General features: G+C 32.1%; 1 protein-coding gene and 1 non-coding gene across 4 annotated transcripts in view; both read right to left on the bottom strand.

The window, feature by feature from the left end:
• Positions 1-17,124, bottom strand: part of LOC124540582 (ankyrin-3-like) — a 146,525-nt gene extending 129,401 nt beyond the window's left edge. For all 3 annotated transcript variants that reach the window (XR_006967148.1, XM_047118269.1, XM_047118268.1), the window contains exon 1: positions 16,859-17,124. Coding sequence is in view for 2 of the 3 variants with exons in the window: in XM_047118269.1 (XP_046974225.1) it covers positions 16,859-16,954 (96 nt within the window). In the remaining variant the exon portion in view is untranslated. The remainder of the gene's footprint in view (positions 1-16,858) is intronic.
• A 541-nt stretch (positions 17,125-17,665) lies between these two features.
• Positions 17,666-17,737, bottom strand: Trnad-guc. Its single transcript has one exon. It is a non-coding gene; the product is annotated as a tRNA-Asp (tRNA).
• Positions 17,738-21,333: the final 3,596 nt, after the last annotated feature.

Raw genomic sequence — 21,333 nt, forward strand, 5'->3', positions numbered from 1 at the left:
GTCAATTTCCGGCTAAACTGAGAACAGTACCGCTGTTTCATATCACACGGCTTATCCAACTGAATACACCTATTGTTGTCAATTTGCCGCACTTAAAATTAAAACGTAGACTTTCCTCGTTGAAATTCTTTACTTGTTTCCATAACAGTGATGTTTTTAGCTTGACAAGTGTGGATTATGAAATGTGCTCTTGCATACGCAAACGGGTTTTAGTTGTCATTTCTATTCATACATCTCTTTAATTTAAACGTTCCGTATGAATAGTCACAGATGAAACTCTCGTAATTAGTTATGATTAGAAAAGCACGTGTTTGCTTTTCATGCCAATGTGTTTAAAAAGATCCCCTTCAATAAATTTGAATGCATAATTTGCACAAATCATAAGTTAATAAATAATTCAAGAAGCATATTCAAGGATACTATTTTAGAGAGTACAAATTAACAATTATGATAAAACAAGAATATGAGAACTAACTGAGGCAAAACTTTCACCCTTCGATAGTCATTATAGTATAACATTATATCTCACTTTTGATAGCCTAAATAATTCCATTCATTAATCATTTAAGCCAAGCAAAGAGATAAAAATATAGAACTTTCTTGTTCACGAAAATACGAACAGCAATATCCATTCAGATATCTTTCCTTTTATTTTACTGCAGCTAATATAAGATAAAGTGTAGCTTTACATGTAGCCCATTTTCATCGTTTCGACGAATGTGTTCTGTAATTTAATGTGCTCTAAAATGACATTCGATAAAAATCACGACAACAATTCTAAACAGAACACATTGTTTGATGAGATACGATAAATTCAATTGATATGAGATGGAAACAATTCATTCATGTACGCCATGGGTAACTATTTACACCATAGAATAATAACGTCAGGCCCTTTATTCATTCAATCGAATCTGTTCATGTCATTTATTTGAGCATCAGGATGCTATTTGAAAACGTTTTCGCTTAGTGAAGTGACCTTTTTTATAAGAAATTGTACCAAAATTTTGAATGCTAATTTATTAAAATTTAATTACGTAAGAAAGCAGAGATGATATAAAATGTAATCAGTGGCAAATAGACGGCACGCAAAGGGCGTTTTGCGCGAATCATTCCGCAATTAGTGTGATTAAATTAAATGAGACAGTTTGTTTTATGCCGGAACAGCCGTTCTACTTACACGGCGTAACAAGCAAATTGCTCCAATGCTGGAAATTATTGTTTTTGTAAAATACGGTAGAGGTTCATTTTACAAGTATTTACCGTCCAATTATACATATTTGTTGCAATAAAAGAAAGAAACTGACCGAACCGCCTATCACTTGTCACTTTAATTGTAAAACAGTTTGATTTTTTTTTTTCACCAAAAATTATAATTTAATGCATCCTAGAATATTTCTCAGTCAAACAAAATAGGAATCTAAAGCCCAGAAGCCCGGGCACGTCATTATAACGGTAAACACTATTAGAGTTATCCGGAAGTCATAACGTCTCTTGACGCAACCAGGCTGCACGATATTGCACACTTGAAAACCTGCACAAGTGAACTTGTTCCAGACGTAGTACCGACAGTAACGCAAATCTCGGTTACTACAATGACAACGGTAGTACGAGATTCAATTTGAAAAATAGAAAATATTCGAATTTCAAAATTAAAAAACAATAGTGACAATAATAAATACAAAGACAATCGGGACATCGCCATGGAACATGTTGTTGGGTCAATAATGGTAAATACTATTTTACTACATTGTTACTCAAAAGACTTCAAATTAAATTTTCCTCGCACACTTTAAACCGCAAGAGGTCTTGGACCCATTGGGTATTGTTTTGTTTCCACTTGGCTGACCATCTGATGACGTCACGCACCGCCTGCTTCCGATGTGGCTGGTGACTGAAGCCCCATGAGTGGTCAGTTGTGTTGAGGAAATTAAATTTTGATTGGAGGGAGAATTCGATACTCGGATATCCATGAACTTTGATTTAAAATAACATCATATATACACTGAATTTATCTGGATCAACAATACATTTATTTGTTCACAAATATGTAAAAAATAGACTAGTTACCATTTATCAGATGTGAGATAAACATTTATGATCTACATGATAATAACCAGGAATAAAAATAAAGGAGAGAAATTCCTACAGCGAGAATCAACTAAGAAGACTAAACTACTTCTGCTTAAAATCAAATTATCTTTACGATTATTCGTGTAATCGTAAAGATAATTTGATGCAAAACTGTTTACAAACATAATTATAACATACTCAGAAATATTCATTGCTTACTAAAAGAACATGCAAGATATTTTTTATTTCTTAGAAATAAAACTACTGACGATATTAAAGAAATTTAATGTTAAATAGATGAAATCGATTATGAGGTTACGATACCAATATTTAATACATTAAACAATGTAAGCAAGAATTATTTCACAACAGTGAAGTACATAAACGTGAAAAATACCGTAAAACAAAAACGAATCGGTATTAAAGAAATAGTCACTGAAAATGTACACAAGTATTAAATTCTACTTTATATGGGCGACATAGCTTAGGTTAGGTAACTGAACGGTCTCTTAAATATAATGATAATTATGTGTTTAAGTAATTATTTAATTAATACATGCAATATGATATAGGAGTTAAATTAAATTTTATTTTCCTGGGCATAGTGTAAACACTCCACTCAATTTTCTGTATTTAAATGCTTAGTAATTTATGAGCTTCAATTAAAAGATTACAACAATTACGTAAAATAATTTAACCATAATTAACTGAACCCTTCAGGGTAGCATACGTAATTAATATGTACGTATTAATTAACCTGTAACAACTAAATGTAATGCATTATGCATTACATTTAGTTGTTACAGGTGAATGTAAAAGAATGGAAAATATTGTCTGTTTGTAACTTTTTGGCAGAACCATTATACATTTTTAAACCTATGGGAACGGATTCGAGTATTCGTGCATCGCGCCAACTAGGTCAACGCAAAGCATAGACAAATTGCGGCTAAAGATCGCGTCTACACACATGTACATCGGTATTACATTTTTTTTTTCTACGCGTGAATGCTCCACCTACAACTCGCGTTGTTGCGGTCACGCTCACCACACGACACGCGACATTTCCTTACATAAATTAGACATCATGTAATTAACGCTTTAAAACCATTAAATTATTGTTTTCCAAGTAAAATTAAATGTCGTGCATATTTCTATGTAATATGAGAATAAAATGCGGTGCGGACATTTACAGGATACATGTTATTTTTCAAGATCAGCACAATTTTTAGGAAGGTTGTAAATGTTTTATCGTTATTTTTACGACGGATATTAATGTAGTTTTACTACTATTCAAAGTGACCTTTCTATATCAAGTAGAACTGATTACGAAAATCTTCTACTTTTAGATCAGTATTCGTAAAGGAGCGACACCTATGACGCAAAATTATTCAGATATTTAAATGGCTAGTTGAAGACACTTAACAGATTGTATCATTTGATAGGCTAAGTATGACGTTATTTACGAAGTATTTTCCGTCTGCTTGAAGAGATTTCTCAGATTTTCCTTAGCAATTGTTACTATAAGGCTCAAGGTAAATCATGTTTACTGATATTCCAGCTAAAACACTTTTGTTTTATCCCTTTGTATGTAGTCAAAAATTTACTGTTGAATACCAATTAGGCTATCTAGTACCTGCATGATTGCAGAAGTTTATTGATTATTTTAAACACTTTTATGTTACAAAAGTACAATTGAATAACTTTGTTCTCTAGCTGTTTAATCAGAAAGAATTTCAGACAGCTAATCTAATTCTTTTTTTTTATCACCTGATGTTACGTGGCCACTATTGCCCATAGACATTAGCGCTGTAACAAAATATTAATCATTCCTTCCATCACCGATGCGCCAACAGTCCTGGATATTAAAATCTTATCTACTAATGCCTGTACTTATACCTGCTGAAACGCCCTTCAAACCGCATTACAACAATACTAAGTTACTGTTGCTTTTTGACAGTAGATTACCTAATGAGAGTATGATGCCCAGACGGCATTCTTAAACAAAACCCTACAACTAAGTAAAATAAATAAGTTATATTTCAAATAAATTCAATTCAATAGATAGTTTTCAACTGAAATAGTTTTGTCAATTAATATAATTAGTCGTGTAATTTTCAAATTGAATTTATTAAGCTTATGAATTCGCTTTCATTGTACCTATAAATAAGACACGATTCACAAAGGCCAAAGGTCAAACTTTCACTCGAGCTTTATACGCCGTAATAGAAAATAAACACAAAACAAATAAACTGTGAACCGCTGAACAAAGGGAACGTTAATACGGACAGATATTAATTTTTACCGGCTATTTATTTTCTTTTTTTTTTTTTTTAATTTGGTTAGAGACTGGGAAATGGATGTTCAGTGATCATCGTCGTCATTTTCAAAAGACATCAACCCCATTATGCTCTCCCTATGACTCTAATTCTCTCCATACCAAAATTTAATCTAAATCGCTTGCACGGTTTAAGCGCGAAAAGATAACGGAAAGAGCTACTATCGCCTTTATAATATTATGGAAGAGTTGAACAAATTATGCAAAGATAGACAAACTACAGGACATTCTCTGCCTGTCCATCTTAACTTATATAATAGAGAAGAGAATAGAGAATATAAAACTAGCACAAAAACCAATGACAAATCGCATTTACCTGTTTCCTGAGATGCGTGTTAATTTCTTTAATATAATTTCTTCCACATCATTATACCTCGCTATGTTCTCAGCGATATACAGTTAATATATAATTAAACAAAGACAAAGTAAAATTATGCATTTGGAAATCCGTTTTGCTTGAAAACCCTCACACAATAAAGGATCTTCAAAGACTGATGTTTTAAAATAATTCACTAATTTCCGCCCGCAGTTTAACTTGTGCATATTAGTGTAGGTGGGTATCTTTTTCTGAACCATAAGGACGTATATACAAAATTTCATGATGACAGTTGTGACGCTAAGACATCAAAAGTGCACAGTGACTTTCACATTTCAAAAAAAAAGGTTAGAATTTTTCTCTTCACAAGTTAGATATCCAGCTTATTACGATAAGTGACCAGAAAAAATTGTCCATGCGTTTGCATAATCGTCACAACTCAACAATGGTCGCTTTATTGATTAGTTTGCGGTTACTATCTCGTTCCGACTCCAATGGATCAATTGAAAAGATTGATTCATTCAAGCAAATGATCCGTGTGTCGGTTGAGTATTTCAATACGGTCAATAATAGATTAGCTATTGTTGATACTTTTCTATGATCAAAGCGTATCTGCATATTGAAATTTTTTGATAAGTCAATTTTAATTATCTTCTGTGTTTTCTTTTATATGTTGATTTTGTATTGTTTTAAGCCAGCTGTCTTTTATATGTTATAAATCTCAGTGGGATATTCGATTGCTCAGCTGATGTGATTGGTATTCGAGCCGCCTATCCACACAACAACAACAACAGCGTGTAAATTCCCACAACTGGGCCAAAGGCCTCCTCTCTCTTTGAGGACAAAGTTTGGAATATATTCCACCACGCTGTTCCAATGCGGCTTGGTGGAATTCACATGTGGCAGAATTTCTATGAAATTTGTCACATGCAAGTTACCTCACGATGTTTTCCTTCACCGCTGAGCACGAGATGAATTATAAAGACAAATTAAGCACATGAATCAGCGGTGCTTGCCTGGGTTTGAACCCGCAATCATCGGTTAAGATGCACGCGTTCTAAGCACTGGGCCATCTCGACTCAGGTATCCCCACTATAAATTGTATATTATTTAGTGAACAAATGTAATATACCTTTCATTTGAATAGTTTGGGTAGTTGTCAACGTATATGGGAATATATTGATTTAAAGAGTCAAATGTCGATGTACGTGGCGAATGCAGACAGCGTTTATACCCTCTGGAGGTTATTAGATCAATTTGCATCGCCTGTGCCATGCAGATTGCATTAAGTCTCAATGCAACAGGGGATTCAGCGTAGCAAAGCGGAATTATAAAATCCACTACCGCTATGAACCTTCCTTGTTCAGACATTGGATAATTTAAAACGGGACCAACAGTTTGCGCTAACCTTTTATGCTTAGCAAATAGCAACGACAAAATCGATGACTTATTTCTTGAAATATACCCAAAATCAATTTTGAAATATTTGGTACACTTGGTAAAAAGATTTATCAGGTAATAATGAAAAAAATAGCTATATGTTAATATTTAATCTATCAAACCGCATTTGAGTAGCGTGGTAGAACATACTCCAAAGCAACCAACCTCAGCAGCAGTAGGAAATTTGCAGGCTTTTAGTGTTATGTGTTGTATGCTAACAAATGAACTAGTAGTCAATTATTTTTTAAAACTAGTCACTGCATTAGCGAATACGACTGGGCTATATAAATAAAATATATATCAATGTATAGCCATCTACTAAAATATACTTATTCCTTCCTTATTCCAAAGATAATTTTGTCTAAGCTATTGTCTTATATATTTTTACATGTTTTTACTCGTACCATTTATAATCTATATGAAATAAAATTTTACTCGAAACTTAACGTATTGAAACACGAATGTATTGTCTGGGATGGCGAATGTTTTATTTATAACCCCACTAACTAATCGTAGGGGCCCGGTGGGTATGTTATATTTACGAACAGGTCATTTCCTTCAATAATTTGCGTATTATATGTTTCAGTCAAGGTCATGGTTGTGTGTGCCGTGACCGAATTACACTGAGTACCATTATAAGGCGTGGCTGTTACACCTTGTGACTTATTCATTGGAAAAATCGTTACGACCAGCTATGCCCGAGCACTTCTAGAGCCGGTTAGGATAAACAACAATGGCATTTCAACGATGATTACTCCAAAAAAAAAATGCATCACTTGAAATAATATATTTTTTTATAAATAACGTTGTTGTAGGTACATATGTATCACTAACGATTTATTTTAATTGCTTTTTGAGATTTGAAAAATGAGAATACAAGCGCTCATTTTTTTAACGCGATGAAACATAAACTAAAAGTAAATTCAACGAAATATTTTTTTTATAAAAGAATACTATCAATGTATTTAAATGTACTTCGATAAATATCTTCCAAGGTTGCGAGTGGGAAACTTGTTGTGTCAGGGTACGTGTTTTCAAAGCTTTCCACTAAGTGACGTCAGACTCTTGGGAGAGGGTGTTGAACAGCCCTCTAAGCGAAGAGATTTCGCAAAACCGACTTTACGGTGGCAGATTTGAAAAATATAATTATAATCTATAGTATCTATACTAAAATTATAAGTGAATATAAAAAGTAAGTGTATATCTGTGTGTTGTTCTTTCATGAATAAACTTCTAAACCGAATCCGTAGAAATTAGGTATAAAGGAAGCTGAACCTTTCAGGAAAGACATACATACATTATACCAAAACTCTAAAACGCGAGTGACAAGCGTTATAGAAAACTTAATACGAGTTTGTATCTTCTACGCCAGAAATTTAAATTAAATGACCAATGGCGAAAGGTTATACTTTCTTCCAGGCTTATACTTAATTCTAATTTGAAAATGTCAACTCCTTATGTTTTATTTTTAGTGCTTGAGTTTTGTTTCAAAGGAATCGTATCATTACTACAAGATAATAGAGCTATTACTTTATTTTACTCTAGATTATTTCAACGTGAAACTTTAGCATAAAGACAATATTCGTCAAATATGAGATTTCTTACATAAGGCTGCAGATTAATTGGCTTAATACATATATAAAACAGAATATGAATAGATTTTAAGATTAATCTTATTTCACCTTATTAAGATCATAGTTTTGTTATAGCATCATCCGTATGTGCCACATGTACAAGCATCTCGGATATTTTTACCATCCGTTGTGGAGTTGTATCCTATATACAAAATAAAGCTCTAAAGTACTTCACTGTGATATAGTTCTAAATATATATGTATATATCAATATCCTATCTAAATTAACTATAAGATTTAGCTCTTGTACTATAGTTAAGGGTTGTTTCAGCTGGAGGATGAACCAACTAATTAGTTTACTTGATAGCGGATGTGGTTTCAGTATAGATGGCTTGTAATAGCACAACGAAATATATATTGTAGGTAAGTTTACAAAATGAATATTTTTAATCCTGTAAAGAAACTGATTTATTGGATCGAATAATAAAAAAAATGTGTAATCAAAATCCAAAAACATTCAAGGTAGCCCAGTGTAATTTCTTGTATTACAGCACACATACACACACAATCTGTAAAAGTAATGTACAGGATGAAGAAACAATTTTTCAAATTTAAGATCCAACTAAATCATATCTACGCCAGAGCACATTGCTAATATTTGCACGTAAGCTACAAAGCTCGTAAAAGCGTTGCATTGTATTCTGACCTACAAGTATATGTAACTCTGAGAGACCCTCGTAAATGACGTCAGCGCGGAGGGAGAGCGCAGTTTTATCCTCGTAAACGTATGAACAATACATACCTTACTGCGTTGTGTATATGGATTTAAATTATACGTCGGGCAAAAGATACACTGCTTTTAATATACTTATATAATATCATTGATTACCATTTTTAAAGGATACTAGTTATCGTCTGCGGATTCTCGTATTTAGGTATAAAAATAAACCTTTGTCGTTTCTTAGAGTTCAAACTTGCTGCATACATAATTTCATCAAATTCGGTTCAGTGGTTTAGTCGTGAAAGCGTAGCTACAGACAGACAGAGTTACTTTCACATTTATAATATTAGTATAGATGTGATCTCTTATGTTGTTTGTTAAATTGATTGCATCTTTATAGTTTTAACTGACACACAAAATGGTTATAGCTATTATATCGCAGGGTTTTTGCATAACGGTACTATTAACATTGTCGACATTTTATGTAAAATTAATGATTCATTAAAAATATTTTTATGACATTTTTAAGTTGCGTGTGTTTAAGAAACAAGTAAATACTTGCAGATACTTCGAAAACGATAATACTTTGTATTTTTTTTTAATTTATTTTTTTATGTTCATAATCATATATTATTTATATTATAGGTAGACGTGACGTCACAATCCATCCGAACTAATAATAATTGTCACAAATAACTCTTATTTTTGCGTAAAATATAATTAGATGTTGTCAGACTTATACTTCCCTGTTCATAAAAAGAAGGTTTTACTAAAATATTCTATTACAATGACGTTATACCCAAGAAGATTTTTTTACAGAATAGCGTAACACCGTAAGGGTTTCAATGCTGACAAGTGAGATGCGAAGTGACTTCGTACAGAATGGCACTGAATATTTTAAAACACGCAACTGAAGCAAACGGTTTGAAGTAGAGACTCATCTAAAACTTTAATACTTTATAAGGGAGAGGGTAATTAAGGGATGTATGCAGGGAGAATAATTAAAAAAATATTTCATTTAAATCTGCACATGTTTGTGTTAAATCAACAGTACTATATATACGTAAAACACACATAACATAAAATATTTTATAACTCTAGTATAATTAGTAATCTGATCGCTCTCTAGTAATAAAAATGACCTTTAATAATCCCACATGAGAGACCATTCTTACGTATAAATACCAATCAAATCAAATCGATTTTATTCAAGTAAACTTTTATTATAAAATTTATATTAAAAAAAAAACGGCATCAAAATCCGTTGCCTAATTTCAAAGATCTAAGCTTACACTATGTAATGCCGGTTCTTCTCGGTAGAATCTACTTTCCGAACCGGTGGTAGCTTCACTTAATTGTAAAATGACTATTCAAAAGTGTTTGTAAAAGCCTAATTGAATAGAGTTTATTTTGATTTGATTTGAATGAGGATATGTGTAATCCTATGCATGCGTTTTATCCATATTTCACAATCGATATCTTAAATATGTTAACGCAACATACATTTCCTCTCTTTCTAATTAATTAATTTCCATGTCGTATCCACTGACAGGATTCCTTCCAGTAAAAAGGACAGAAGGTATTACGACCGAAGCCCCGCAAGGCTTACGAGCAAACATTAAGCTCAAAGCTCCAATGTTACACCAAGGTGAGCAACACTATGTATCGGTAATCTGACATCATACTGCAATGAAATAAAAGGTTTCTTATAAAGAGCCAAGCCCGTAAATATGTTCATATGATCTTAGGTTTTTTTTAATAGGACTTCAAAATTATTGTATAAATATTGGTCTATATTATAACCCAGACATATTCACAACAATTTTAATTTCAGTATTATAGTGAGATGAGATGACGAGAGAGAAATAAATAATAAGAACTGGAATGGAATTCGAATTAAACATTATGTTTAACGAAATGAAATGTTAGTCTTTATTTATTCTCAATGATTTTTGGTCTTTTTCCTTACAATAATCCTGTGTTCTCTTCTGTTGTTACATCAAATCGTTAGGACACCACTGTAAAATTTTTGATAATTATGTAAATATGTCCTAAATTAAAATAATTTATAAGCAGACCCAAAAACCCGTTTCAAAAAGAAAACAGTTAGACTAACAATTCAATAGAGTCTGCAACATTTTTCAAACGAGAGCATCGATAGACAAACAAACAGATAAAATACAAGAGAAAAGATAACAAGATAAGATACACAGCATTTCTATACTGCATATTTAACAACATACTAATTTCTGTTTCATATAAGAAAAAAGCGGTGCTTTCTGACGTTTTTTCCGTCTATTTCCTTGAGGAAAAAAAAGGAAAATCTACTCAATTCTTCATTTATTTTACAACAATTCGTTTTTATAATAGCACGTGATCCATTCTCAATGGTTATGTTTTTCCTTACAATTAACCTCATTGGTTAAAATCTGATAATGAGATCCAATGAAAAAGATTTAAGCTTACAAATCTCTTCGACATAAGTGCGATTGACTCTATCACGTGAACCGATTTCGATAATACTTTTTATGTTTTCAACTTCACGGGCAGTGTCCAACAGTAAACTGTAAGATCCATGTCCATTCAGATTATGATTCGAAGTACTGGATTCGCCATTTTTGCACCACTACAGCGTTCCACACGCTTCTATTTTATAAAATCTTCTAATTGTAATTTTTTTATTTTATAAATTTTGGGGATGTTCCCAAATATTTAGGCCTTGTTTTTCTATCAAATTATTTCGTCTCTTCACAGAAATACATTCATCAATTTACAAAAATAGATCAGAACTTATCAGCGGCACACGTGTAATATTTTTCCCCTTAAAATAAAAATTATTATTTATTAGAATTCTTTTTTTACACAAACAACAAAAAATTTCTTAGTAACTAGTGAAATATTTATAATATAATAACATAACATTTAATTAGATAAATTAAAAACAAGAACACATTATTTTTATTTACGATAGATCCTATCCACTTCGGATATTCAACATGGAAATTAAAAAAATAGATCTTTCCCCTAACTTTTATATTTAAAATGAGGCCGTTGACAGAAGCCAAACGCAATGTGCGTAGTATAAATTGCATTAACACACTCTTAGGGTGGAAGAGTTGATCAATAGGCTAATTCTTACACTATGCCTATAGTTGTTTTACCTAACAATAGTATTATGTAAAACTATATTACGATGATAATCGTTTATTTTTATGTATACCTGTAAAGCTTTAAAAAGGCCGACGCATATGTTAGCAGTAGCTTGCGATTTCTTGCGAAGATGATGATGATATTAATATTAAAGCTAGTAAAGTAGAGTTTGTTTACACTATATTGTTTAAGCATTGAAAACCTATTTTTTGCGTATATTGAGAAAAGGGTTATTTAACATCATTACAATTAACAGAGTAAGATTTAACAAGGGTAACACGCTATTATGATAATTAGTAACCCAATTACACTCGAAAACAAGATATCTTTTGATTTTTTATTTGAACATCGTGGAATGGAATTTATAATACTTTCGATTTTATTTTGTTAAACAATACGTTACAAGTATAAATTTGATTTACGTCTATTTGGATATGAACTAGTTTAACAAGTTCTATTAATTTGGGCGAGATTTACGTCTTGTTAGACAATGTTATACGTTTAAGGCATAGAGGTCACTACTCACTCGCCTTGGTTAGATGAGTTATAGGTATGAAACAAATCCTGACGATAAAATTTAATTTTAAAGAAGAAAAATTTACGCTTCAGTAAATTTAATATAATTATCACATGTACATTAGTAACTGTTCACCAAAGCATTTAGCAGCATCTTGCTAACAAGATTCTCATTAAGAGATAATACTTATTAAGTGGTAGTTAGTATTTAATTATTTAAGGACAATTTGCTATTGATAAAATATCATATAAATATTAAGGACTCTTTGTACATTATAGGGTAGGATGTGAAAGTTCAATTTAAATAGCTTTTAATGCATCCTGATTTAAAACAGTAAAAGCAGAGTAACATCCTGCAACAGAAACAAACTAATAGACCAAGGCCTCCTCGTCTTTTAAGATAAAGGTTTTACCTTATTCACGACGCTATTTCTAAGTGGGTTTACTGATAGCTATCAATCTATCTCTTATAATAAACAGAAGACATTTCCTTTTGTAAGGCCCAAGAGAAAATACTACAAAGCCAATTAACATAAAACTTATACCATATGATGTTGAGCGTTTCGGAGGCTTTAGAATATAATATACATAAATAGCAGAGCTAGACTATATCACCATGACAAATCTGAGTTTTCTAGATTAAATATTTATAGAGATTAGATGAATTATTAAATTAGATTCAGAAATGTTTCCTTATCGTTGCATTTTATTCCGATTGAAAGCATTTTACGATATGAACGAAGTTGTTTTAAAAACCAGGCTAATCATCGCAGCGTGTTATGTGTTACGCGTTTATGGGCGTGTTATTACTGGACTAGAGCGAATCTTTTGTACGCTGTGGGAGCGCCATGAATATTATTACTATCGGATCAGTTTTGATTCCGAACTTTATCGCATAAGACCATTTTTCTTTAAAGAAGGATTTTTTTTATACAAAGCTGCTATAGGTCTATTCCATGTCGTACCGGTTTCCTCCAAGAAATTATATAACTTGGAATGAACACTGAAGATATGATATCTTCTTGATGCTTTTTGTCAAATCTTACTGTACAGACTAGTAGTTGGTGTCAAATATCAACCAAACCAACGAACCCATAATATGTGTTATGTATACAAAGCTAAATATTTACCACAAATATTTAGCACATGTTAAACATTGTAGTGATCTTTTCTACGGCCAGATTATTTAATTTATCGAATTAAAAAGGTCGTACTATCAATCGTTTTTATCCCGTTTCGGGGCCTTTAGAAATGGTAGCCCTACTTTTACGTAATCCAGCAGATGTTTGTTTACCCCAAATAATATACTAGCCTGAGAACGGAAGCGATGATAATAGCTGCAGTAAGATTAACTTTGGTTTTTATTCTGATAGAAATATAATAGTAGAACTAAGAACCCCTTACAGTTTCGGTTTTAATAAAACGCTAATTCTTGAATTTCATTTCAATTGCATTTTTAAATTTTGGATCTTTAATATGACCCTATGGATTGTACCTATGAAATAAGTTGTACGTCCGCTTTTTCGCCCACGTGTGCAGCTACATACACTATTCGAACATTTTAAACTACAAATTTTAAATAACTTATATAGGTACGATTTAAATCAAACTTTATTCTCTTGAATGGTGCATTAAATAAACTAATTGCTAACGAAATTTGAAATAAAAAAAAAACACAATATATGAGTTTGTAATTTTATATACGTCACGTACGTTATGTAATTTTATATATATTTATTTATATAACTTAATAGAATTTGACCAAACTGTTAGTCTTAAGAAGAGAACATATAGTGCATTTAAAAATAAAACTGAGTAATCAGTTTCAAACTGTTATAATATACAGTGTAAACTCTATATAACGACACTGAAGGGACTGTGCATTTTATGGCGTTATAAAGAGTGGTCGTTAAATGAAGAGAAGAAAAATCAGAATTCGAAAAAAAAGTTTATTTTAGTCTATTGTTAGTAGTTATGTACAAAAAATATATATATCTTATTTGAACGCTATTGCGTATACTCTGTTATTTTTGTCTGACGCCTTTTGCTGCACGACCAATTTTGTTGTATATTTTTAATTTTTTTATTTATATCTTATATAAAGGAAGTAATTTTCCAATAATTTAGCTGCTTTCAGAACTTTTTTAACGCTTGGCGGAGGCTCAAGCTCATCCGTCTCATCTTCTTCATCTCTTTATTCTTGAACCTCAGTTTTTTCTCACTGAATCCAAAATTTCTATGTCTGTGAGTGAAGCCGTTGTAAACAGGCAGTTGTCTACTTCGATGTAGGTTTGAAAATTTACCGTATTTCCTGCCATGTTGACCTGCTGAATCCACTCAGTTAATGGAAGGTCGTCGTCGCTATCAAACTCAAGTTCTGTTTCCACCTCATCAATCGTAGAATACATATGATAACTTTGTAATCCATGACTCCTACTTATTAGGCATGGTCACAGTCTACACATGCAAGCAATCCCAATTTGTAAACAAATTAACGAATTTCTTAGAAAGTTCCTAATGCGTGGTGCCGACATTCGAGTTTATTGAGGGCTAGAATAATAAAGCGACAAAAGAACGTACACAGATGCGCAGTTTTTTCTAATTTTAGCAATTTAAAAGGAAAAAAACTTAATTTTTATTTCTCAATTTTTGTCGTTATTGAGAGTGGGTGTGATGTTATGTAGAGTGTATCATTGTATAGAATACAAGCTAAACCAACTAAAACCAATTGATTTCGACGCTTTAGAGAGTTTGCCGTTAAATCGAGTGACGTTACATGGAGTTTACACTGTATATAAATAAAACCCGATTTAATCTATAATGCAGACAACTGCTGCATATAAATTGGTGTGATGCCAAAATTGAGAATTTTGAATAGGCAGCATGCAGTCACATTGTATTTATATAATATAAATATCCTTATCATATAACAGCAAATAAAGAACCAACTTCTGGGCTAATGCCTCCTCAACCCCTCAGTGGTGTCATTTTGGACTTCAAACACAACTCCATATAAATAAATCCAATCAAATGAAGTAAATTTTATTTAAGTAAACTTCTCATTTTTGAACCATCAATAATTACATACTACCACCATTTCAAAAAGCAGCTTCTAGCAAGAAGAAACAGCAAGAAACTCGCATAGTATACACACCCTGCAATGTGTCTCCTCATGATTGTAAAACTTACTTGGAATACAAATAGAGCATATGAAAAATCATTTCACTAGCCTCTTCTTTATATAAAGGAAATTATTTTCTATAAAAAATGTCAACATTTGAATGCTTACATTTAATTATGGTAAAGTGTCTTGCTGACATCCTTTTAATAATTTAATGGAAACATATTTGGGTCCCATAAAAATAGGTCAAAATAGCAAAATTAAAGATTATAAAAAATATAACATTGTTGTCAATTATAAAAAAGCATTGAAGACATGTATGATTGATATACACATGTACAACTATACAAGTATACAACAATATAATTATTCAAGATAAATAAATGAAATAATAAACCTTACACATCCTGCTTATAAATTATAAATAATTGCTACATAATTATTGATCAATGCTGGCAACACAGAAGTTATGTCATAAATGTTGTTGGATAAGCATTATTTAAATCAAATATATTACTACTAATTCTTAGTCTATTGATTACCTATATCATAGCTTAAGATTATTATCACAGATATATAAGCACACTGAGCAGAATTTTAAAGAAATAAATATTAAGGTACCAATTAATATGGTTATAGAAGACTAGGATTGATCTTAATTATGTGAGACATGTCATGAAGTCACACAATAATGTCTTAATCGGGCCACTAGACCAGGTCAATCATTGTGCCCTTTTTATCACATTTGTCATGTTTAAAAATGTTTTTTTACAACATCGACTCAATATCCTACTAAAAATTATTTTATCTGCACAATGTTAAACATGCAAAAGTAACTTTGTCTGTCTGTCTGTCTATGGTGATTCCACATCCAAGACACTGAAATTAATTTGATGAATTTTTCTTCTTTATGCTTAGTACATACCACCGACATGTGGTAGTATGTACCAACCCCTAAAATACGTATGAGGCCGCGGATGAAAACTAGGTTTTAATAAATTGAATAACTATATTGCTATATTCAAAGCTTAAATTAAAGTTTGTCGCCTTCGATATCGATACCATAGTATTTTAAATTGGCTTAATACAATTTTTTAATTTATAGAAACGGTTATTTTATTTGCTAAAGAACGCATACTATTGAATTACAATTTCAATTGATGAAGCATCCAATTTTTAAATTTCTTTGATGTCTTATTAAAACAGTTTCAATTCAAATATTATATAACGTGTACAATGAAATTTCAATGTAAACTAAACTAGCTCTTTCGGCAAAAATATATGCGCGTAAATTGTGTGCGTAACGTTCGTAGCAGTCAAAATTTGACTTCATTTTATATTAAGAAAGCTTAAAATATAAGAAATAGGTCATATTCGTATGCTTAGTGACACCTATACCGAAGTGTCCCGGTCGCAACCCGCAATACAGCTACTAGAGCTGCGCAAAATTATGCCGTTTCAGTTTCGCTACTTCAAAAATATAATTTCAACAACCATCTACTCAGATAACAGAAGAATTATTAGATAAAGTAAGTTTAATTTATCGTTTAATACGTTAAGCTGAAATGTGAGTAAAACTGTGGAAAACTAAGAAAATCCAGCTCGATTCTTACCTGTTTACTTTTGTTGTCGATCCCGTTTGCCTTTCCGTCTGGTACATTGCCGTTGTTTTCCTCACTTTTTTCACTTTTTACACCCTCCAATGCCATTTTTAAATAGTTATTTTATTCACTGTCATACATAGAATTGAATTAATTATTCTTAATTCACTGATCATAAAATATAACGCCACTAATTCAATACGAGCGAGTACTCCCATAGACAAGCAACGGTCGCAGCAACATTACACATCGCAGCAGCCGACGCATCGAGCGCGAATGAAACGTAAAATGTGAAACAAAAACTGTTTTGACAGCTAGTCAGCTCCGCTCAGCACCGCCATAAAGAACAGATAAAACATACATTAAACAGATCCTTCGTAATACCCAATTAAATACTAACAACAAAGAGTTATGAGTATATCACGAGCATTATTTTCTCTTTTTAATAAATATTTATAAATAAAAACACAAGATTATTAATGGTAATAATTTTGCATATAATTTACTTCAAAATGATGACGGCAAATAATTTCATTGAATAATTTCAAATGAAATCATAAATAATTAATAACAACAATAACAAAATAATTTAATAACGGTTACCTAGATATATCATTAATCAAATTCTTGTACTGGATTTGTTCAAGACCTAAAAATATTTGTCTCTGGTTTATAGTACAATATAGTTCGTAGTTACAACCTGTACATGGAGATGGCGCTGTTCGTTAAAATCATTTTTGAATATAATCGTTTCATGCAAAATGTTTCCATGAAGAAATGGATGTAAATTGCTTGAAAAATATTGAGTTTAGTAAAAATCTCCCCGGCGGGGAATCGAACCCCGGTCTCCCGCGTGACAGGCGGGGATACTTACCACTATACTACCGAGGATTGTGGAAACTCTTATGAAAATTTGTAATTTGATATCGCGGTAAATAAAATTGTTATTGAATTAATAAAAATTTTATACACAAGTTATAAGACAAATACCTACCTAATATTAATTAAGTAAGCTTAGTAAAGCTTTGTGCAAGTCATACATACATTCTACTGCTATGTTTCAATAATTTGTACTGTTGTGATCCAGCGAACTAGATGCTCAAGGGATATAACATTTAATAAAATAAACTACACTTGAAGTTAGATTCAATACAATTAACAGTTCTCAATTGAATTCTTCTATATTTCTTATTTCGAATCTTGACTACTGTTTTGCTTTGATGTAGGTACCTACAATGGTGCCAGATAATCTGACAAACGTTTTGCATCGCAGTGTCGGACTATCGAATTTGTCTGATTATAGAGTTCCTTGTTCCTTGCCCATGCATCTTCTCAACGCTAGCCTGTAAATACTGTTTCTATAATTTTAACAAATTGGCGCAGTGATGATGTCTTTTTAAATAGTTATTAAATCTGACGGCGATATCCTGAGGTAGTCACTGTGTCGAGGCAAGTAGTACGTGACATCAAGAGTTCACAACAATGTATGAAACTGAACTCCACCATGAATAGTTTAGTGTAACTAACGGATATATGTGTATATATATGCTAAACAATAACTGTTCAAATTTTGATTACTACAACGAGTACCTCCTAGCTTCGCACGTGAAGAATAAGATTCTACAAAAAGCTTTTATATCGTAATAGGCTATTTGATAATGCGAAAAATAAATTGTGAATTACTGTAATCATGAGTCTAAAAATGGTTTCTAAAGTTTAGCTGGTTGAATACGCTAGATAAAAAAATGTACAAATAGACAAATGTCACCTTAGTCTACCCGTGACCACGAACGCTGTAAAGTGCTCGAAACGTCGGGATGTCCAAAATAATTAATATACGCGATTAAAATCCGTAATAACTAGTTTTATTTAAACGCTAGATAAGATGACATTATCCATATCATGTCAAACTCGATGTAGACAAATATATATGTACGTTTTTCTTTATTACATCCGCAAAGGATAATCTCATGAGAATATAATCTAGAAAAAAAAGCTTTAAAAACGTTTGTATGACGCTTGGAAAGAGACGACGACTTTGACGGGTACTTGTACGGCTACGGGTCAAGACTCTTGAAACGGCAAAAGTCCTGCCCCATATACTCAAACACTCGATAACTATAGCATGATGAGAATTATAAGGAAAATAAAGGAAACTCAATCAAACATTGATGCGCTACGAAAATTAAAAATGAATATTATAATGAAGAGTGTTTTTGAGAATAATGACAATAAAAGGGACAAAGAAAATCACACAAAACAACAAGCTAAGAAAATTCAAGTAACGATATCACAAAAAATATAACAAAAGCTAAACCAGATCCGAAACAAAGAGACGAGAAAATAAACACATAAAGGAAAAGATAAAAGAAAGAAAATTTTGAATACCAAACAATATTCAAAGTTAACAAATAAGGTATAGTGTTGCCCAAATTCAGTCTTGGTCTTGCAGTCTTGGTCTTGTTCTAGCGTTTTTGCAAGACCAAGACCAAGAACAAGACCGCATATTTTTAGCAAGACCAAGACCAAGACTGACCGTCTAAGACTTGAGCAAGAACAAGACTTAGCCTGCAAGACTCTTGCGTCTTGCATCTAGGACTTAGCGCTATTTCACGGAGCAGTTAGGTGTAACAGTTCGGTGTATAGGTACGCTTAGGAATTGTATGAGGCGCAAAAAACGGTTTCAAAGAATATGAAAAACTGGACCTATGCGCATTACGACTAATACTATAAACATACCTACATAGCGAATAAAAAAATATCCATTAAAATCAAACTGAGTGCATGCATAGTTATGTTTTAATCATCGGCACTTTGATGATGCGGCATCAAAGGTTTTGTACTTACTTCTCAAAGAAATTTGCCATTTTTCCGAAGTACATGGTTATGATAGACGTGCCGGCGGATTCTTTTGAAATCATATACAACAATCGTTGCCGCAGCGCCGAAATCACAACATTTGACACTATTTTATGGCCGCCACAGGGCGTAGGTATACTCATGCAAAATAATTTCGAATTTTAAGAGTACCTACAGGTATTCCAAAGAATAAATAAGTTTCAGAGTGCTTAGAATGAAAATGAATATATTATAATGATCACGCAAGTAGTATTATGATTACGATAAAATGGTAAGTATAGGCAGTGGATGTCATAATAATTTATTCTAGTAAGTATATATTATAATATTGATTATATGGTTTTAAACTTATTACTTAGGTACTATTATTGTACATTCAGTCATTATATTTCTTAAGTTTTTAAACGACATATAGGTCAGTTGATTTATCAAAATTTCTTATCAAATCTTCAGTAATTTATTAATCTGCTTGATCTTTACTATGGCTATGTTAATTCAAGCTCACGATGTTCCAATTCTAATACGTTTTTCTAAGATTTAAAATAAACTTTAATAAATAGTAATAGACTAATAGGTAATTGCAAGACTTGCAAGACTCTTGCTGCAAGACCAAGACCAAGACCAAGACTGGGAGTGCAAGACCAAGACCAAGACCAAGACCAGGTGTATTGGCGCAAGACCAAGACCAAGACTGGCTAAGTCTCGTCTTGTTCTTGCATTTGGGCAACACTAATAAGGTAGAAGAATATGGAAAAGGAAAATGCATAAAATTTGATCTATCGATGAGTTGCCTAATTAATCAAAGACGCTAAAGTGTTTCGCTAAAAGCAGATCAATTTCGCCTTAGCTTTTTGACTTTTTAAAACAAATACATACAGAGGAAAATACAGGAAGAGCCGATAGCCCAGTGGTTAGAATGCGTACATTTTAACCGATGATTGCGGATTCAAACCCAGGCAAGCACGACTGAATATTCATGCGCTTAATTTGTGTTTATAATTCATCTCGTGCTCGGCGGTGAAGAAAAATATCGAGAAACTGCTTGTGTCAAATTTCATAGAAATTCTGCCACGTGTATATTTCACCAACCAGCATTAGAACAGCGTGATGGAATATGTATCGGAACCATCTCCTCAAAAGGAAGCCTTAGCCCAGTTGTGGGTTCTTTATTGGCTGCTGCTGTTGTTGTTGTTGTTGATATAAGTATACAGCGTAAAAATAAATATTCATGAAACGACGAGCTCTGTTATTGACTATCTCAGCAAGGAATATAGAGCTCTTACCATTTTCATCTATCTTACTTTATAAGTGCCTACTCCGTGTATATTACGATACGAATATATGTTTACGATCATGCCAAACACAATTTCAGTATTACAGTGTTTTGATTGTTGGCTATTTGGCTAGTTAAATTGATCTTGTCCAACGAAGAAGATCATTATGAATATTGTTTCCAGTGTTAGAAAAAGTCCCTACATTGATTGAGATTAAGTTAATGATTGTTATATGAGTAACTATTTGATAGCTTTCTGCTATACGGTTTTATACCAATTAACGTTGGAAGTTACACTAAAGTTAAATGAAATGATCAAAAGAGAGAAAGGCAAGAAACACTTAAAATTTTCCTC

Source organism: Vanessa cardui, chromosome 25, assembly GCF_905220365.1.
Source record: "Vanessa cardui chromosome 25, ilVanCard2.1, whole genome shotgun sequence".
In the NCBI taxonomy this organism is placed as follows: Eukaryota; Metazoa; Arthropoda; class Insecta; order Lepidoptera; family Nymphalidae; genus Vanessa; species Vanessa cardui.